This window comes from Pteropus vampyrus, unplaced genomic scaffold, assembly GCF_000151845.1.
Source record: "Pteropus vampyrus isolate Shadow unplaced genomic scaffold, Pvam_2.0 Scaffold441, whole genome shotgun sequence".
Lineage (NCBI taxonomy): Eukaryota > Metazoa > Chordata > Mammalia > Chiroptera > Pteropodidae > Pteropus > Pteropus vampyrus.
This window is the reverse complement of record NW_011889222.1, coordinates 951,908-967,974: the sequence shown is the minus strand read 5'-3', so window position 1 is coordinate 967,974 and position 16,067 is coordinate 951,908. Positions and strand designations below refer to the sequence as shown.

The 16,067-nt window shown below is 34.4% G+C and overlaps 1 protein-coding gene across 1 annotated transcript in view; it reads left to right on the top strand.

Moving 5' to 3' along the window:
* The first annotated feature begins 153 nt into the window (after window positions 1-153).
* Window positions 154-16,067, top strand: part of PDZRN4 (PDZ domain containing ring finger 4) — a 351,355-nt gene continuing 335,441 nt past the window's right edge. Inside the window, exons 1-3 of the mRNA XM_023524086.1 lie at window positions 154-219; window positions 2,560-2,645; window positions 4,475-4,583. Of these exons, the coding sequence (XP_023379854.1) occupies window positions 169-219; window positions 2,560-2,645; window positions 4,475-4,583 (246 nt within the window). The 5' untranslated portion in view covers window positions 154-168. The remainder of the gene's footprint in view (window positions 220-2,559; window positions 2,646-4,474; window positions 4,584-16,067) is intronic.

The following is a 16,067-nucleotide window of genomic DNA, read 5'->3' as shown; positions in this document are numbered from 1 at the left end:
GGCGCGCGCGGGGTGCTGCCGGGCGGCTGCTGCGGGAGCGGGCGGGGACCCGGGCCTCGAGTCCTCGCCTGGAGGCGGCGCGAGAAGGCGCTGCTGGCGCAGCTCTGGGCGCTGCAGGGCGAGGTGCAGCTCACGGCCCGCAGGTACCAGGAGAAGTTCACCCAGTACATGGCTCACGTCCGCAACTTCGCCAGGGACCTGGGCGGCGGCCACGGCCCGGTAAGCGCAGAGGGATAGGGCACCCGGGGAATGGACCATAGGGGTGGAAAGAGGAACCCTTCTTTCTGGTGCTTCACGATTCCTGCGAAAGGTGATATCCTTCCTTATTATGCAGTAGGAAGCATCTACCCTCCTTGATCATACTATACTATTACCTTTCGAGTGTATTAGTATTGCAGTGTATTAGTATCGAGTATATTAATATTAACAAGGATAGCCCCCTTTCTACTTATGTTTAGATTGGAAAGAGTTAAACAGTTTCAGTTTCAACTTTTCCATGAAGAAAGAATTAGGAAAACTCATTTTCCCACTCAGACCCTTGCTCTCTGTCTTTCAGTCTCCTGCCTTGCCCTCTCTGCCTAGTTGCACCTTTGGCTTGTGCCCGAAGTCAGGGAAGGGAAGCCGGGTAATCTCCGACCCTTCCTGCCCTCTCCTACTGCACCAGCATCCCTGTGGCCTTGTCAGCCCCACACCTTTGGCTCTGAATGATTTAGTTGCCCTGCCAAACTGTCCATATCAGCACCTTCTACTCAGTGCAGGAACTGTTAGGGATGTGGGGAACTGGACTGACTTTGAGTTGAGAGATTAAAAGATGGTGTTTCTTAGACCTGCAGAGTTCTTTTCATTATCCAGAATTTCCCTAAATAATCCTCCCTGTTTTAGGGTTTCATTATTGGTGGAGTGTGTGTGTGTGTGCACGCGTGTGTGAGAGAGAGACAGACAGAGACAGAGAGACAGAGACAGGCTTGGGGAGCTAAGTGAGAGCAGCCACATCCATCTGTGGTCAGACAAGCCCCCGGGCAGCGGCTGTTTCCCTTCTTTGTCGAAGCTGCTGGCCCCAAACTGTGCTGGTGGACTGCCCGCTTTCAGACGGAATAAACAAGTCTCTTTGCAGCACCCCGTGTGAAGAGGCTTGTTTATAAAGCTGTTACTTCTCTTCTGGAGGACTTCTGCACAGTGTTTGACATTGTTGGTCGCTGCCATGGTGAGCAGGGATTTAGCAGAACTTGCACTCCATTCAAGGAGCTGTTTTCATTCTTCAGAGTCCTGCAGAGGAGCAACCCAGGATGATTCCCATTTGGGACTGCCTCCAACTCAGGCATCGAGTTGAGAAGCTTCTATACTTGAACCTAAAAAAGATAATTGAAATTTGAGGGGCTAAAATGTTTCCGCTCTGATAAACGGAAGTGCATTGCTTATTAAAAGACTGGATGGTATATGATTTTTTTCTCTATCCTATTTATATCCAGGTAAAGTTAGAAAATGGGATGAGCCATAGAGAAGCACAGACATATCCTCTGTATAACCAGTTCAGGTTTCAAGGTCTTAGGGAAACAATGGTTGATGGAAAGGAGTAACAGCTAGAATTATGACAGAAGTCCATGCAACAAGTCAAGCTATGGTTCTGAGAAGTGAGGAAACACTGCCCATGATTTGTAGGCTTACTTATCACAAGGCTTCTCTGTGCTCCTCAGAAATGTTTTCCCACTACCAGTAGGGGCTGCTGTGTGAACTGCCTGGGAAAAACTCCTGGGAAAAGATGGTGATGATGGTTGCAGTGGTAATGATGCTTATGGAATTTTATCATTCAAAAGTAATTACCAAATGTATATTTTCCTAGGGTGGTTAATAATATCCATAGTCATAGATAAAACTCGTCTAGTCTGGCACTATTTCACATTATCTTTACTAATAAACAGGTTATAGATATAATTCCTATTTAACTCTTATTTGGCTATCATGAGAGAAATACTACGTAGCACGAATCACATCTTTTAAATTCTTCAGGAGTTATGCAAAACCAAATAAGAATACTATTTAAAATTAGGATTACTGTAATTTATCAGTCTTACAATAGTAATCTGAATATTACCATTCAAAGAACTTTATAAATAGCTCACTTTATTCCTTAAGACTTTCCAAAGGGAAATTTTTACATAAAGTAATTCTCAGATCCTTTAGCAATTTATTTTACTCCTCTATAATAGAGGGAAAGAATAAGAATACCTACAGGATTAAACTGAGAATCTGTTTTAAATTACAGTGAAGTCAAAATTAGATGATGAATGCATTAGAATAAAAGCTGCATATGTAAAGATGCAAAGCCATTTAGCTGAAAATAGTTATTTTTCTCACATGTGTGGTTGTTCCCTTCAAATACAGTTTCAAAATAAATGTAGAAAGAAATTAACCTCTTAAATTCAACCATCCTTAATTTTAAGGTTTTCCTCTTTTCAAATGTTAATTTATTTACAGTAAAAACAAAAAAGCTTTATTGTAGCATTTATTTTTTTCTCTTAGATTTTTACCTGGTTAGTTATTTTATACCTTTCCTTCTAGGTTAGAGACCATAAGCCATTCACCATTGTGTTAGAAAGAGAAAATGACACTTTGGGATTCAATATTATAGGAGGTCGACCAAATCAGGTAACCTACCTTGTTAACGCATAGCTCACTTTTTGCTTATAAAATAATAGCGACTTAGCTTTCATTTGTGATATTGAGTAAGAAAACAAATGATTGAAACTTTAAAATTACGCTCGTGATCAAATATCAGATGCCTTAATGCAAATACCTATTATTTTGAGGAAAAAAAAACAGCTAACAAACTTGTTTATCTTTTCTACTTAAAAAAAAATATATATTCACATTTTATCTACATTGTATAGTCCTGTTGGCAAATTTCTTAAATAAACCAATTTCACAATAATGTATATAGGTAATTTCTACTTGATAATGTTAGGTAATTGCATTGCCTGCTTGTACTTCCTATTTATTAGTGAAATTAGTCAGTTTTCAGATGCTCACACAGACCAGGCAGTATATAATGTATGTTAAATGAATGAACAGTTAAAATAAGTTGAAATAAGGGATATCATTTTCACAATTACATAGGAAATGCTATGTTAAAGAACAATAGTTGATTTAAAATATTTTTGGCTCCCCAAATCAAATTCTTTATTTAACTGAATAAATAATATTTTCTAGATAGATAGCAATTGTTTTCAAAATGCATGGGTTATAAACTTATACTATACACTGTAGTTGCAAAGTTCTTTTTATACTACATCAACTTAATTTTTGCCATAACTAGGAAAAGGTGGTGAAGTTTTTAAAAAAATCATCTTCTTTAATTTTCCCAATAAACTGCCATGAAATTTTTGCATCCTGTACTGCAGATGTTGTCCAAGGAAACTGTCTTAGAGTTGTTGGCCATATGCTCTGCTTGGGTCAGAATGGCAATGACATACTTCTTTGTGTTTAGTATTTCGAAAACCTAGCAACTAATGACTGCTGTGCTTCTGTTTCTAGTTTCTAGAACAGTACCCATTTATTATGAAAAGAGAGCTATGTCTTTTCATCATATCATTTTTGTTTTTTTTTCCCCCTAAGGAATATTGTTATAAATGTTAGCTAGGTGTTTGACATTTAGAGGACATTGGTCATTTTTAAGAGCCTCTTAAAATTCAGATTAAGGAAGGCTAATTTAGGAGAAATAATTTTATTTAACCTGCCATGAAGTAAAATGACATTTAAAATTATATGATGAATCATTTTATGGGATGTTGGGCATTTTCAGTATATAAGTTCTGCTATATGATTGGTTTCCTGGGACTGGATAAAATGTCCTACTTGTACCATATTGGCTGTTTTAGGTTTAATAATCATCAGGCTCATTGCACCTGGAAATGTGTAAAGATTAGCCTTGAATGGGTTCTCTTGCAGGTTAGAGTGGATCTTTTGGGATTTCACACTTGAACAAGCTCCCAGTCTTCTCTGTGAATAGAAACAGTCAGAGCTATATTTCCAAATCTGACACATCATGAAGCTAAATTGTATTTTCGAAACTGTGACCACATCTCAAACCAATTATCTTGTGAAGCTAGATATGCTTTTTGTTTTCTTTAACTTATAACCCTTTTTAACTGCAACATCTTTTTAAAAGTGAGATGTTCTATAAACCATATTTAGGAGCCAGTTGATATCACCTTGTTGATATCACATGCCCTTTCCCCATAGCTTTTTATATATACTCAAAAAAATGTGAGGTAAATAGATAATCTTGTCAGAGACGAAGAAGCTGCCATCTTGATTAATGACTGGTGTTAGTTAAAATTCAGTGCCAAATCCCCAGCTAAGATAGAGAGTTGCATGTTTAGAGAATATTAGCAATGTTACATTTACTAAATTGTCTCTTATCTAACTTAGAATTTTGTTTACATCTTTTTTAATGTTGTTATATATTTTTTTTATTGAATCGTCAGGAAGAAACATCAACAGAAGGAATTTATGTTTCAAAAATTTTGGAAAATGGACCTGCTGACAAAGCAGATGGCCTGGAGATTCATGACAAAATCATCGAGGTAAGACAATAATAAAAACAAATATGATCCATGGAAGAAATATTTGGATATTTTAAATTTATAAACTTATTGCTTTACCCTGGTGTGTTACTTATTAGAGTGTATATCTAACTAGAGTATATAGTATATATCTAATCTATATCAATTATTAGATGTTGGGATAAAATAATAAATCACCTGAAGTTTCCAAATGTTAATGAATATCTCTGTTTTAATAATTGCCCCTCCCCATGAACTATGAAGGTAGTTGTGTAATAATTAAGGGATTAATTTTTAAAACATTTCCAAAAAGGATGATAAATCTCTTGAAGGACATTTATGATGAGGAAATATTACTATCCTTAAACTTATGATTACTGTGTTATATGTAGTTTTAAATTATTTATACAATGCCTTTTAAAATTTCTTAGCTTAGTGTGGTTATCTTGTTCATGTCTTTTTTCATGAAAAAAAGAAGCAGCTTTTTTTTCTATTACAAAAACTTGGTGGGAACTCTTCTTTTTTCTAGTGTATATTGTAGCTGTATTGTTGTTTCTGGGGTTTATAAAGTAAATAACTACAAGTTAGCGAAATTTGGGCTATGATAATGGAATTTTGGGTCATTAACATTCACTACTTCAATGCTTTTGACATTTCAACTGGTTGAGATATTATTATTTGGTGCTACTGAAAATGATTAGGTTACTTTTGTCAATGGAGTCATTTCTAAGGCATAAATAGAAATTTGAAAGGTATATTTGATGACTCCACTATTTTTTTGGAAAAATTCTATTTATTCTAGATTATATAATCAGTAGTGTTATCTTTCTGAATATTTACCTAAACTATCTTGATGGAGATTATTTCTTTTCTTTTTTTTTAAATTAAACTTAGAACAAAGTTTAGATCTTTATTTCTACGTTAAAAAAGAAAAAAAGTTGAATTTTGGGTAATTTAACCTAGGATAGGAGTAAACAGTATAGAAGAGCCAATAGTTTTCTATTTTGAAGACAAAGAGCTCATAACATTTAGGAAATAGCTGATTAGGCACTTTGGGCAAGAGAGAAGAGTTGCCTTGGCTGAAAAACCATAGTTTTTATCTGAAGAATTCTCTTATATCAAGATTTTCTCCTCCAGTGTGTAGCCAGAAAAGTACAGACCTACTTTCACTGATGCTATCCAGTTTGTCCTGACAGTTTGCCTAGTGGAAACATTTATATGCTGCAGTTTCTAAAGTTAGAATTTTTCTATTTCTACTTGTGTTTGTGCAGTATGATTTAAAGGGCAACATATTTTAAACAAAAATTTGTCCTGATTACTTTCTGCCTTATCTCTAAAGCATTTTGTTTTTTCTAGTTAAATGGAAAATGAATGCCTACATTTGATAAGGTTTGTGGGAGCTGAATACATATGTTCAATTAGCACAAATAATTATACACAACAGAAACATGTACTGGGGATTTAAAAAGTAATTTGTTCTAGCTAGGTAACAATATTATGTATACTTCATTGATGTTGCATTAAAAAGAGGAAGAATTTGCCTTTTATATTGTTATATAGAACTTTTGTTAAAAATTTATTGATTTTGTTAATGTAAAGAGGTAATTTTATAAAAACTATTGTTAATAAATCAAGTGCATCTAGACATCTAATACTGTTACTAATATATGTCAAAATAACTTATTTAAATCATATAAGATAGAGATCAAAGAAATGAACCACAGAAATTTAAATTATAATTTATAACTAGGTGTAGTATTATTATTAGTTCCCCTTTATATGCATATATAAGCAGTTAATGACAACAGCTTAAAATTGCCTCAATGATAGAAATTTATCAATGTATCTTTTAATGCCAGAGTATACTGGTAATATACATATTTTTGTTGTAATTCTATAATAGATTCATATGACCACATTTGCAGTTAAGAAATGAGTTAGGTGACCTACATATTTCTGGAATGTTGTCTGTTAAATAGAATGAAAAATTTTAGAAGGAAGATTATTAGAACTAAATCTCTGATATTTAATTTTCAGTGATGCCATCAGCTTTTTAAAGCAAATAGATATTTGTGTGACTTTAATATGTATATTTAAACAAGTAGCATGCTTGTTCTTGAGCATATAAATGTGTAAGAGATCCCTATGTACCAATTAGAAATATCTGATGCTTGTCAATTATTTTAGTTCATCTGCCATTATGGTACCAGTCAAATTTACACATTTTATAGTAATGGGAAACTGATAAGAAATACATTGATTATCTTAAAATGTCTTAAGGCAGAAAAACAGATTTTAAAATAGAGTAATTTTCATTTTTTGTGCTCAGTGATTTGTTTACTGAAATAATTTGATGGATTGTTTCTTTCAGTTTTTGAATTCCAAGTGGTCACGCTGATTTAAACCTGGTGCAACAAATAAATTTTTTAGCAAATCAAGTGCACCCTTAGTTCATATACTATGAAACTATCCATATGACTTAACTGTCACAGTCTGACACATTACTAAGTACTTTGAATTCAGTGATATGTGATTGAAATAAAAAATAGAAACTGTTACACCATTTATTTTTTACTTACAGTCAAGATATGCTAAAAATATTTTAGCACCTTAATTGATTAAAACACACATTATAACAGGTTTATGAATTGTTCTTATAAAATAAAAAATTCTTAAACCATTCAGTTGAAGGAGAAAGTAGAAACGTTAAAAGTTTGGTTCTATTGATTAAAGAGATTTTACTAATTCTAATAAAAATATTAGATACGACAATTTTGCCAAAGTTTAGCAAAGACTAACAGTGCGCCAAATGTTATTTTTAATATTCTGCATTCCACTAAAGCTAATCAAATAAATTCAAGAATCATAAAAGAAAAAAATCACAGTGATGAGGTAAATCTATGTCATATTTTTCACATAATACAAGGCAAATTCATTTTTGGAGTCATTTTCCATGAGCAATCATGTTTACCCATTTCTAGATATTTATACTTCTACATTTATCAAAATATGTGTGTGGATTCAGAAAAGAAATAGTTGTAATATGGTGTCAAAGTATCACTGGGGACCGAAAAGGCAGAGGATATTGTCAAACATCACAGTTCACATAGACCAGGAATTCATCAGAGTGCACATCCAAATTAAATCATTTTTTGCATGCTGTCTTTCACCCTTTCAAGACTCAAAGGAACCACAGAAGATCCTCGATACTATCAGATGCTTAGGCGCAATTCTGTAAGAGGACAATACCATTACTGTGGTTATCACGTTAGGGTGCCTGAGCAGTATGTGGGAGGGAGCTGAAAATCAAAGTTCACTGCTGCTGTCAGCCACTATTCCTTTATTAGTAGTTCTGTGATGCTGATAGCAGGCCATACAATCATAACCCCTGAGTGGGAAAGTGAATAGAGGGTGGATAGTCAATCATACTTCATTCACTTTCTTTTGTCCACTCTTCCCCCTAGCTCCTAGTCAATGCTATGTGACAGGAAAGTCCACCCTTCTCTCAGCTTCTGGAGACCAGGGAGTCGGGGGAGAGGTCTATGAAGTCTACGAGAACAGTTTGAAGCAGAAAGCAGACTTTTTTGTTAGTGTATATATTAAAATTTCTTCTCTTTGTTTACCTTGAAATTCATGATGAAATATAGCACACAAGGCATTTTCATTGACTTCAGAAATAGTTCTCACGTTGAACAATGTCAGTGTGGCACTTTCTAGAAAGTGCTGCCTTTAGTACTAGCAGAAAGAACTTTCCAAATGCCATGTTTGAACAAGAACTTCTTAACTATTCCAGACTGCCAACTACACTTTCTTTTTTTCTGTAATGTTATGCCTTCTGTATTTTCTGTCCCTACTTTCTGTACTGCTGAAGTAAAAATCTTTGGTGGTTGTCATATGTATTTGCCTAAGGCTCCGCACAGTTCAGTCACAGCTGTTACTGCAGGAAATTTAAATGCAGATTGGAGCTGAACATTTAGGAATGCTGTTGAAGCAGATCTATAATGTGCTATCTCTCTATGTGCCTGATGGCACAGTGCACCTTACTGCCTCATAAAACAGCCACGTTGATTTGTGTATGTGTAGGAAGCATTTACAAGTTTTGTAGGTCTGTTTTTATGACAAATTGCTGTTTAATTCGAATACATCTCTTCAATAAAATACCATCATTCCACATTTCGAAGTCTATTTTAGCAGTTCAGATAACATTGACTGAAAGACTTAAGAAAAAACTAAAATCAGTCATGTTAGTGCAAGTAAAGAATTACATTGTAATGAGATTTGCAATTATTAAATGTTACTAAAATTGAATATAGTTTTAACATCACGATAGAGCTATCATTATATAATTGTATATTTTAATGCATCTTGAAAAGTACTGTGGTGCAGTGGGAAGTGCATGAATGCTGAAATAAAGGACATCTGGCTGGAAGTCCTGTCTTGCCTCTTAAAATGGAGGTGGCCTTGAGCAAGCCAGCTGTGCCTCAATTTCTATGTCATTCATAGTTACCGGACACATGAAGTTCCAGGCACAGGGCAGGTTTTTCCAACCCACTATTATGAGCCTGATGTGTCTCATTCAGCTTATGCCAGTAGTTTGTTCTCCAGAGCACAGACAGTAGAGGAACAGGTATTTTCCTTTCTTGGAGAATCCAGGTCACTCTCTCCCAGCTTTTAGTGATACCCATTTCCATAGACACTACAGTTTGGATGAGTAAATGTAGGAAGTTTTAACTTGTACATTTTCACATACTCACATGGAACTCTCAGATGCAAAAATGGCTGTGGGAGAAAGCTCTGAAACTATAGACTCATAATTTAATTGTTATTCAGCAACTACGTACAAATTGGTGATTTGTGCCAGACAGCATACTCTGTGTTATGGAAGTAAAGATCGATAAGATCAGTTCTCTGCCCTTAAGTGGCTCAGTGTAGGGATCCTGTTGTCTGTCTATACTACTGTCACAGTCTGACACATTACTAAGTACTTTGAATTCAGTGATATGTGATTGAAATAAAAAATAGAAACTGTTACACCATTTATTTTTTACTTACAGTCAAGATATGCTAAAAATATTTTAGCACCTTAATTGATTAAAACACACATTATAACAGGTTTATGAATTGTTCTTATAAAATAAAAAATTCTTAAACCATTCAGTTGAAGGAGAAAGTAGAAACGTTAAAAGTTTGGTTCTATTGATTAAAAAGATTTTACTAATTCTAATAAAAATATTAGATACGACAATTTTGCCAAAGTTTAGCAAAGACTAACAGTGCGCCAAATGTTATTTTTAATATTCTGCATTCCACTAAAGCTAATCAAATAAATTCAAGAATCATAAAAGAAAAAAATCACAGTGATGAGGTAAATCTATGTCATATTTTTCACATAATACAAGGCAAATTCATTTTTGGAGTCATTTTCCATGAGCAATCATGTTTACCCATTTCTAGATATTTATACTTCTACATTTATCAAAATATGTGTGTGGATTCAGAAAAGAAATAGTTGTAATATGGTGTCAAAGTATCACTGGGGACCGAAAAGGCAGAGGATATTGTCAAACATCACAGTTCACATAGACCAGGAATTCATCAGAGTGCACATCCAAATTAAATCATTTTTTGCATGCTGTCTTTCACCCTTTCAAGACTCAAAGGAACCACAGAAGATCCTCGATACTATCAGATGCTTAGGCGCAATTCTGTAAGAGGACAATACCATTACTGTGGTTATCACGTTAGGGTGCCTGAGCAGTATGTGGGAGGGAGCTGAAAATCAAAGTTCACTGCTGCTGTCAGCCACTATTCCTTTATTAGTAGTTCTGTGATGCTGATAGCAGGCCATACAATCATAACCCCTGAGTGGGAAAGTGAATAGAGGGTGGATAGTCAATCATACTTCATTCACTTTCTTTTGTCCACTCTTCCCCCTAGCTCCTAGTCAATGCTATGTGACAGGAAAGTCCACCCTTCTCTCAGCTTCTGGAGACCAGGGAGTCGGGGGAGAGGTCTATGAAGTCTACGAGAACAGTTTGAAGCAGAAAGCAGACTTTTTTGTTAGTGTATATATTAAAATTTCTTCTCTTTGTTTACCTTGAAATTCATGATGAAATATAGCACACAAGGCATTTTCATTGACTTCAGAAATAGTTCTCACGTTGAACAATGTCAGTGTGGCACTTTCTAGAAAGTGCTGCCTTTAGTACTAGCAGAAAGAACTTTCCAAATGCCATGTTTGAACAAGAACTTCTTAACTATTCCAGACTGCCAACTACACTTTCTTTTTTTCTGTAATGTTATGCCTTCTGTATTTTCTGTCCCTACTTTCTGTACTGCTGAAGTAAAAATCTTTGGTGGTTGTCATATGTATTTGCCTAAGGCTCCGCACAGTTCAGTCACAGCTGTTACTGCAGGAAATTTAAATGCAGATTGGAGCTGAACATTTAGGAATGCTGTTGAAGCAGATCTATAATGTGCTATCTCTCTATGTGCCTGATGGCACAGTGCACCTTACTGCCTCATAAAACAGCCACGTTGATTTGTGTATGTGTAGGAAGCATTTACAAGTTTTGTAGGTCTGTTTTTATGACAAATTGCTGTTTAATTCCAATACATCTCTTCAATAAAATACCATCATTCCACATTTTGAAGTCTATTTTAGCAGTTCAGATAACATTGACTGAAAGACTTAAGAAAAAACTAAAATCAATCATGTTAGTGCAAGTAAAGAATTACATTGTAATGAGATTTGCAATTATTAAATGTTACTAAAATTGAATATAGTTTTAACATCACGATAGAGCTATCATTATATAATTGTATATTTTAATGCATCTTGAAAAGTACTGTGGTGCAGTGGGAAGTGCATGAATGCTGAAATAAAGGACATCTGGCTGGAAGTCCTGTCTTGCCTCTTAAAATGGAGGTGGCCTTGAGCAAGCCAGCTGTGCCTCAATTTCTATGTCATTCATAGTTACCGGACACATGAAGTTCCAGGCACAGGGCAGGTTTTTCCAACCCACTATTATGAGCCTGATGTGTCTCATTCAGCTTATGCCAGTAGTTTGTTCTCCAGAGCACAGACAGTAGAGGAACAGGTATTTTCCTTTCTTGGAGAATCCAGGTCACTCTCTCCCAGCTTTTAGTGATACCCATTTCCATAGACACTACAGTTTGGATGAGTAAATGTAGGAAGTTTTAACTTGTACATTTTCACATACTCACATGGAACTCTCAGATGCAAAAATGGCTGTGGGAGAAAGCTCTGAAACTATAGACTCATAATTTAATTGTTATTCAGCAACTACGTACAAATTGGTGATTTGTGCCAGACAGCATACTCTGTGTTATGGAAGTAAAGATCGATAAGATCAGTTCTCTGCCCTTAAGTGGCTCAGTGTAGGGATCCTGTTGTCTGTCTATACTAGGCAAAGCAAGCTTTTGTGTGAAGCTGCCCCTTCAATTGTTCCAGACATAAATAGACATCACCATCTTGTCTTAATGGAATGAGATGACAGGTTTAATCTAGTTTTCCTGTTCTCCCAGTAGTAGTTCAATTCATTTTGAGAAATCATGGCAAGGATTAGTAAAATAGTAGAATATGTGGATGTAAAACACCATCATGGTTTAAGGAAAGGGTACAGTCTCTGAACTTGAGTCTTGGCCTTGCATTTGTACCAAGTTATCTTGCAAAGATTTCTCAATTTTTCTAATTTTCAATTTCTTGCCTATAACAAGGACAAGAATAGTGAGTTCCTAGCTCTATCTAGATGATCATAGTATTTGCTACTCCATTTAGTTTCTATTATTAGTAAACATAGTTTTATTTTAGCTTACAAAAGAGGCTGGAAAAAGTGTTTAGTTTACGCCATTGAGTTTTAGTGTGTTTACCGCAGTTTTACCTATTTAAAAAGTATAACATAGGAACTTGAGTTGATATATTTTTTTTTAGTACTAAACTTCTGAGAAGGAAAACAGGACCACCACATCTGATTATGCAGTTTGCACCCTGCGTAGCTACATGTGGGAGCCTACATGTCAGAAGGTCTAACTATGGTTCCCATTCTCCTCATTATTCTGTGCTACATATCTCATCAGAGCACCTATAACATTATTTTTATGTGATTTTTTTTAAAGATATAATTGACATATAACATTATATTAGTTTCAGGTTTATGACATAATGAATTGATATATATATTGTGAAATGATCAGCACACTAAGTCTAGTTGACCTATAACTATATCATATATAGTTATAGAATTTTTGTTCTTGTGATAAGAACTTTCGAGATCTTTCTTAGCAACTTTCAAATACAAAATAGACTATTATAACTGTAGTCATCATGCTGTACATTATATCCCCATGATTTACTTTATACTGGATGTTTGTACCTCTTGACTCCCTTCACCCACTTGGCCCACCCCTCACACCCAGTCTCTGGCAACCAGCAATCTGTTTTCTGTATGTTTGAGCTTGGTTTTGTTTGTTTTTTAGATTCCACATGCAAGTGAGATAACACGGTATTTTCTTTGTCAGACTTATTTAATTTAACATAATGCCCTCAAGTTCTATCCCTGTTGTTGCAAATGCATTATTTTCTATAGCTAAATAATTTTCCATTGTGTATATATATCACTTTTTCTGTCTTTCTTCATCTGTTATTAGACATTTAAGTTGTTTCCATATCTTGGCTACTATAAATAATGTGGCAATGAACATGGAGGTGTATATATTTTTTTGAGTTATAGTGTTTTCATTTTCTTTAGGTTAATACCCAGAAGTGGAATTGCTGGATCATATAGAAGTTCTAGTTTTAAATTTTTGAGGAACCTCCATACTATTTTCCATAGTGACTACACCAATTTACATTCTTACCAAAAGTGTGCAAGAGTTCCCTTTTCTCTATACCTTCTCCAGGATTTGTAATCTCTAGTCTTTTTTGATAATAGCCATTCTAATAGGTGTGAGTGATATCTCATTGTGGTTTTGTTATTCATTTCTCTGATAATTAGTGATTTTGAGCTTCTTTTTATGTATCTGTTGGCCATCTCTATGTCATCTTTGGCAAAATGTCTATTTAGATCCTCTGCCCATTTTTTAATTGGATTGCTTGTTGGTTTGTTTTTGCTATTGAGTTGTATGAGTTCTTTATATATTTTGCATATTAGCTCCTTATCAGGTGTCTAATTCGAAAATATTTTCTGTCATTCAATAGGTTGCCTTTTTATTTTATTGATGGTTTCCTGTGCAGAAGCTTTGTAGTTAGGTGTGGTCTCATTTATTTGTTTTTGCTTTTGCTGCCTTTGCTTTTGGTGTCAAGTCCAAAAAAATCATAGTGAAATTTTATGTCAGGGAGCTTACAGCCTATGTTTTCTTCTAAGAGTTTCATGGTATCAAGTCTTACATTCAAGTCTTTAATCCATTTTGAGCTGCATTTTTTGAGTAGTGGATGATAGGGGTCCAGTTTCATTCTTTTGCATGAGGCCGTCCAATTTCCCAGCACCATTTATTGAAGAGACTGTCCTTTCTCCATTGTATATATTGGTTCCTTTGTTGCAAATTAATTGACAATATATTCGTGTTTGGATTGATTTCTGTGCTATTGTGTTTCATTGATCTATGTGTCTCTTTTTATGCCAGTACCAAACAGTTTTGTAATATAGTTTGAAATCAAGGACTCTGATGCCTCCTGCTTTGTCCCTCTTTCTCAACATTGCTTTAGCTAGTTGGAGCCTTTTGTGGTCCATTCTAATTTTAGGATTGATTTTCTATTTTTGTAAAAAATTATATTGGAGCTTTGATAGGGATTGCATTGAATCTGTGTATTGATTTAGGTGGTTTGGACATTTTAACAATATTAACTCTTTCAATACGTAAGCATGAAATATCTTTCCATTTATTTGTGTCTTCTTCAATTTCTTTTCTCAATGTCTTTTAGTTTTCAGTGTACAGGTATTTTACCTTTGGTTAAATTTTTTCCAAGGTATTTTTTGATGCAATTGTAAATGGGATGGTTTTATTAATTTCTCTTTCTGATAGTTCATTATTAGTGTATAGAAATGCAATAGATTTCTGCATAATAATTTTGTATCTTGCAACTCTACTGAAGTCATTCATTAATTCTAACAGTTTTGTAGTCGAGTCTTTAGGGTTTTGTATGTATAATATCGTGTTATCTACAGATAGTGACAGTTTTACTTCTTTTCCAATTTTGATGACTTTTATTTCTTTTTCTTGCCTAATTACTCTGTCTAGGAGTTCCAATGCTATGTTGAATAAAAATGGCAAGAGTAGACATCTTTGCCTTGTTCCTGATCTTAGAGCAAAAGCTTTTAACTTTCGACCATTGAATGTAATGTTAGCTATGGGCTTGTTATATGTGACCTTTATTATGTTGAGGTGTGTTCTCTCTATATCCACTTTGTTGAGAGTTTTTAACATTAATGGATGTTTAATTTTGTCAAATGCTTTTTTTGCAACTATTGAAACGATCATGATTTTTGCCCCTTACTTTGTTAATGTACTATATCCCATTGTTTGATTTGCCAATGTTGAACATGTATCCTTAGAATAAATACCTATTGGCTATGGTATGATCCTTTTGATATATTGTTAAATTTAGTTTGCTAATATTTTGTTGAGGAATTTTATGTTCGTTTATCAAAAACACTGGCCTATAATTTTCTCTTCTGATTTCCTTGTCTGCTTTTGGTATCAGGGTAATGCTAGCCTCATAAAATTAATTTGGAAGTGTTTCCTCCGCTTCTATTTTTTGGAAGAATTTGAGAAAGATTGATATTAATTCTTCTTTGACTATTTGGTAGAATTCATCAGTGAAGCCATCTGATATTGAACTTTTCTTTGCTGGGAAGTTTTGATTAGTGATTCAATCTCCTTATTCATAATTGGTCTGTTCAGATTTTCTATTTCTTCATGTTTAAGTCTTACATTATGTTGTATGAGTATAGGAATTTATCTATTTCTTTTAGGTTATCTAATTTGTTGAAATATAATTGTTCATAAGTCTCTCATAAAACTTTTTATTTCTGTGCTTTCAGCTGTAATGTCCCTCTTTCATTTGTTTTTATTTGAGTTCTCGTTTTTCCTTGGTGAAGCTAGCTAAAGGTTTATCAATTTTGTTTATATTTTCATAGAACCAGCTCTTGGTTTCATTGATCTTTTTCATTGTCTTTCGGTCTCTATTTCACTTATGTATGTGCTGATTTTTATTATTTCCTTCCGTCCACTAACTTTGGGCTTTGTTTTTTCTTCTTTTTCTAGTTTCTTGAAGTGTAAAGGTAGGTTGTTTAAATTTTTTCTTGTTTCTTGAGGAAGACATTTATCACTATGAATGAAATCCTTAAAACTTCTTTTTCGGCATCCCATTAGTTCTGGTATGTAGTATTTCCATTTTCATTTGTCTCAAGATATTTTTTGATTTCTCTTTTGATTTTTTTCATTAACACATTGGTTGTTTATTAGTATGGAGTTTAATTCCAC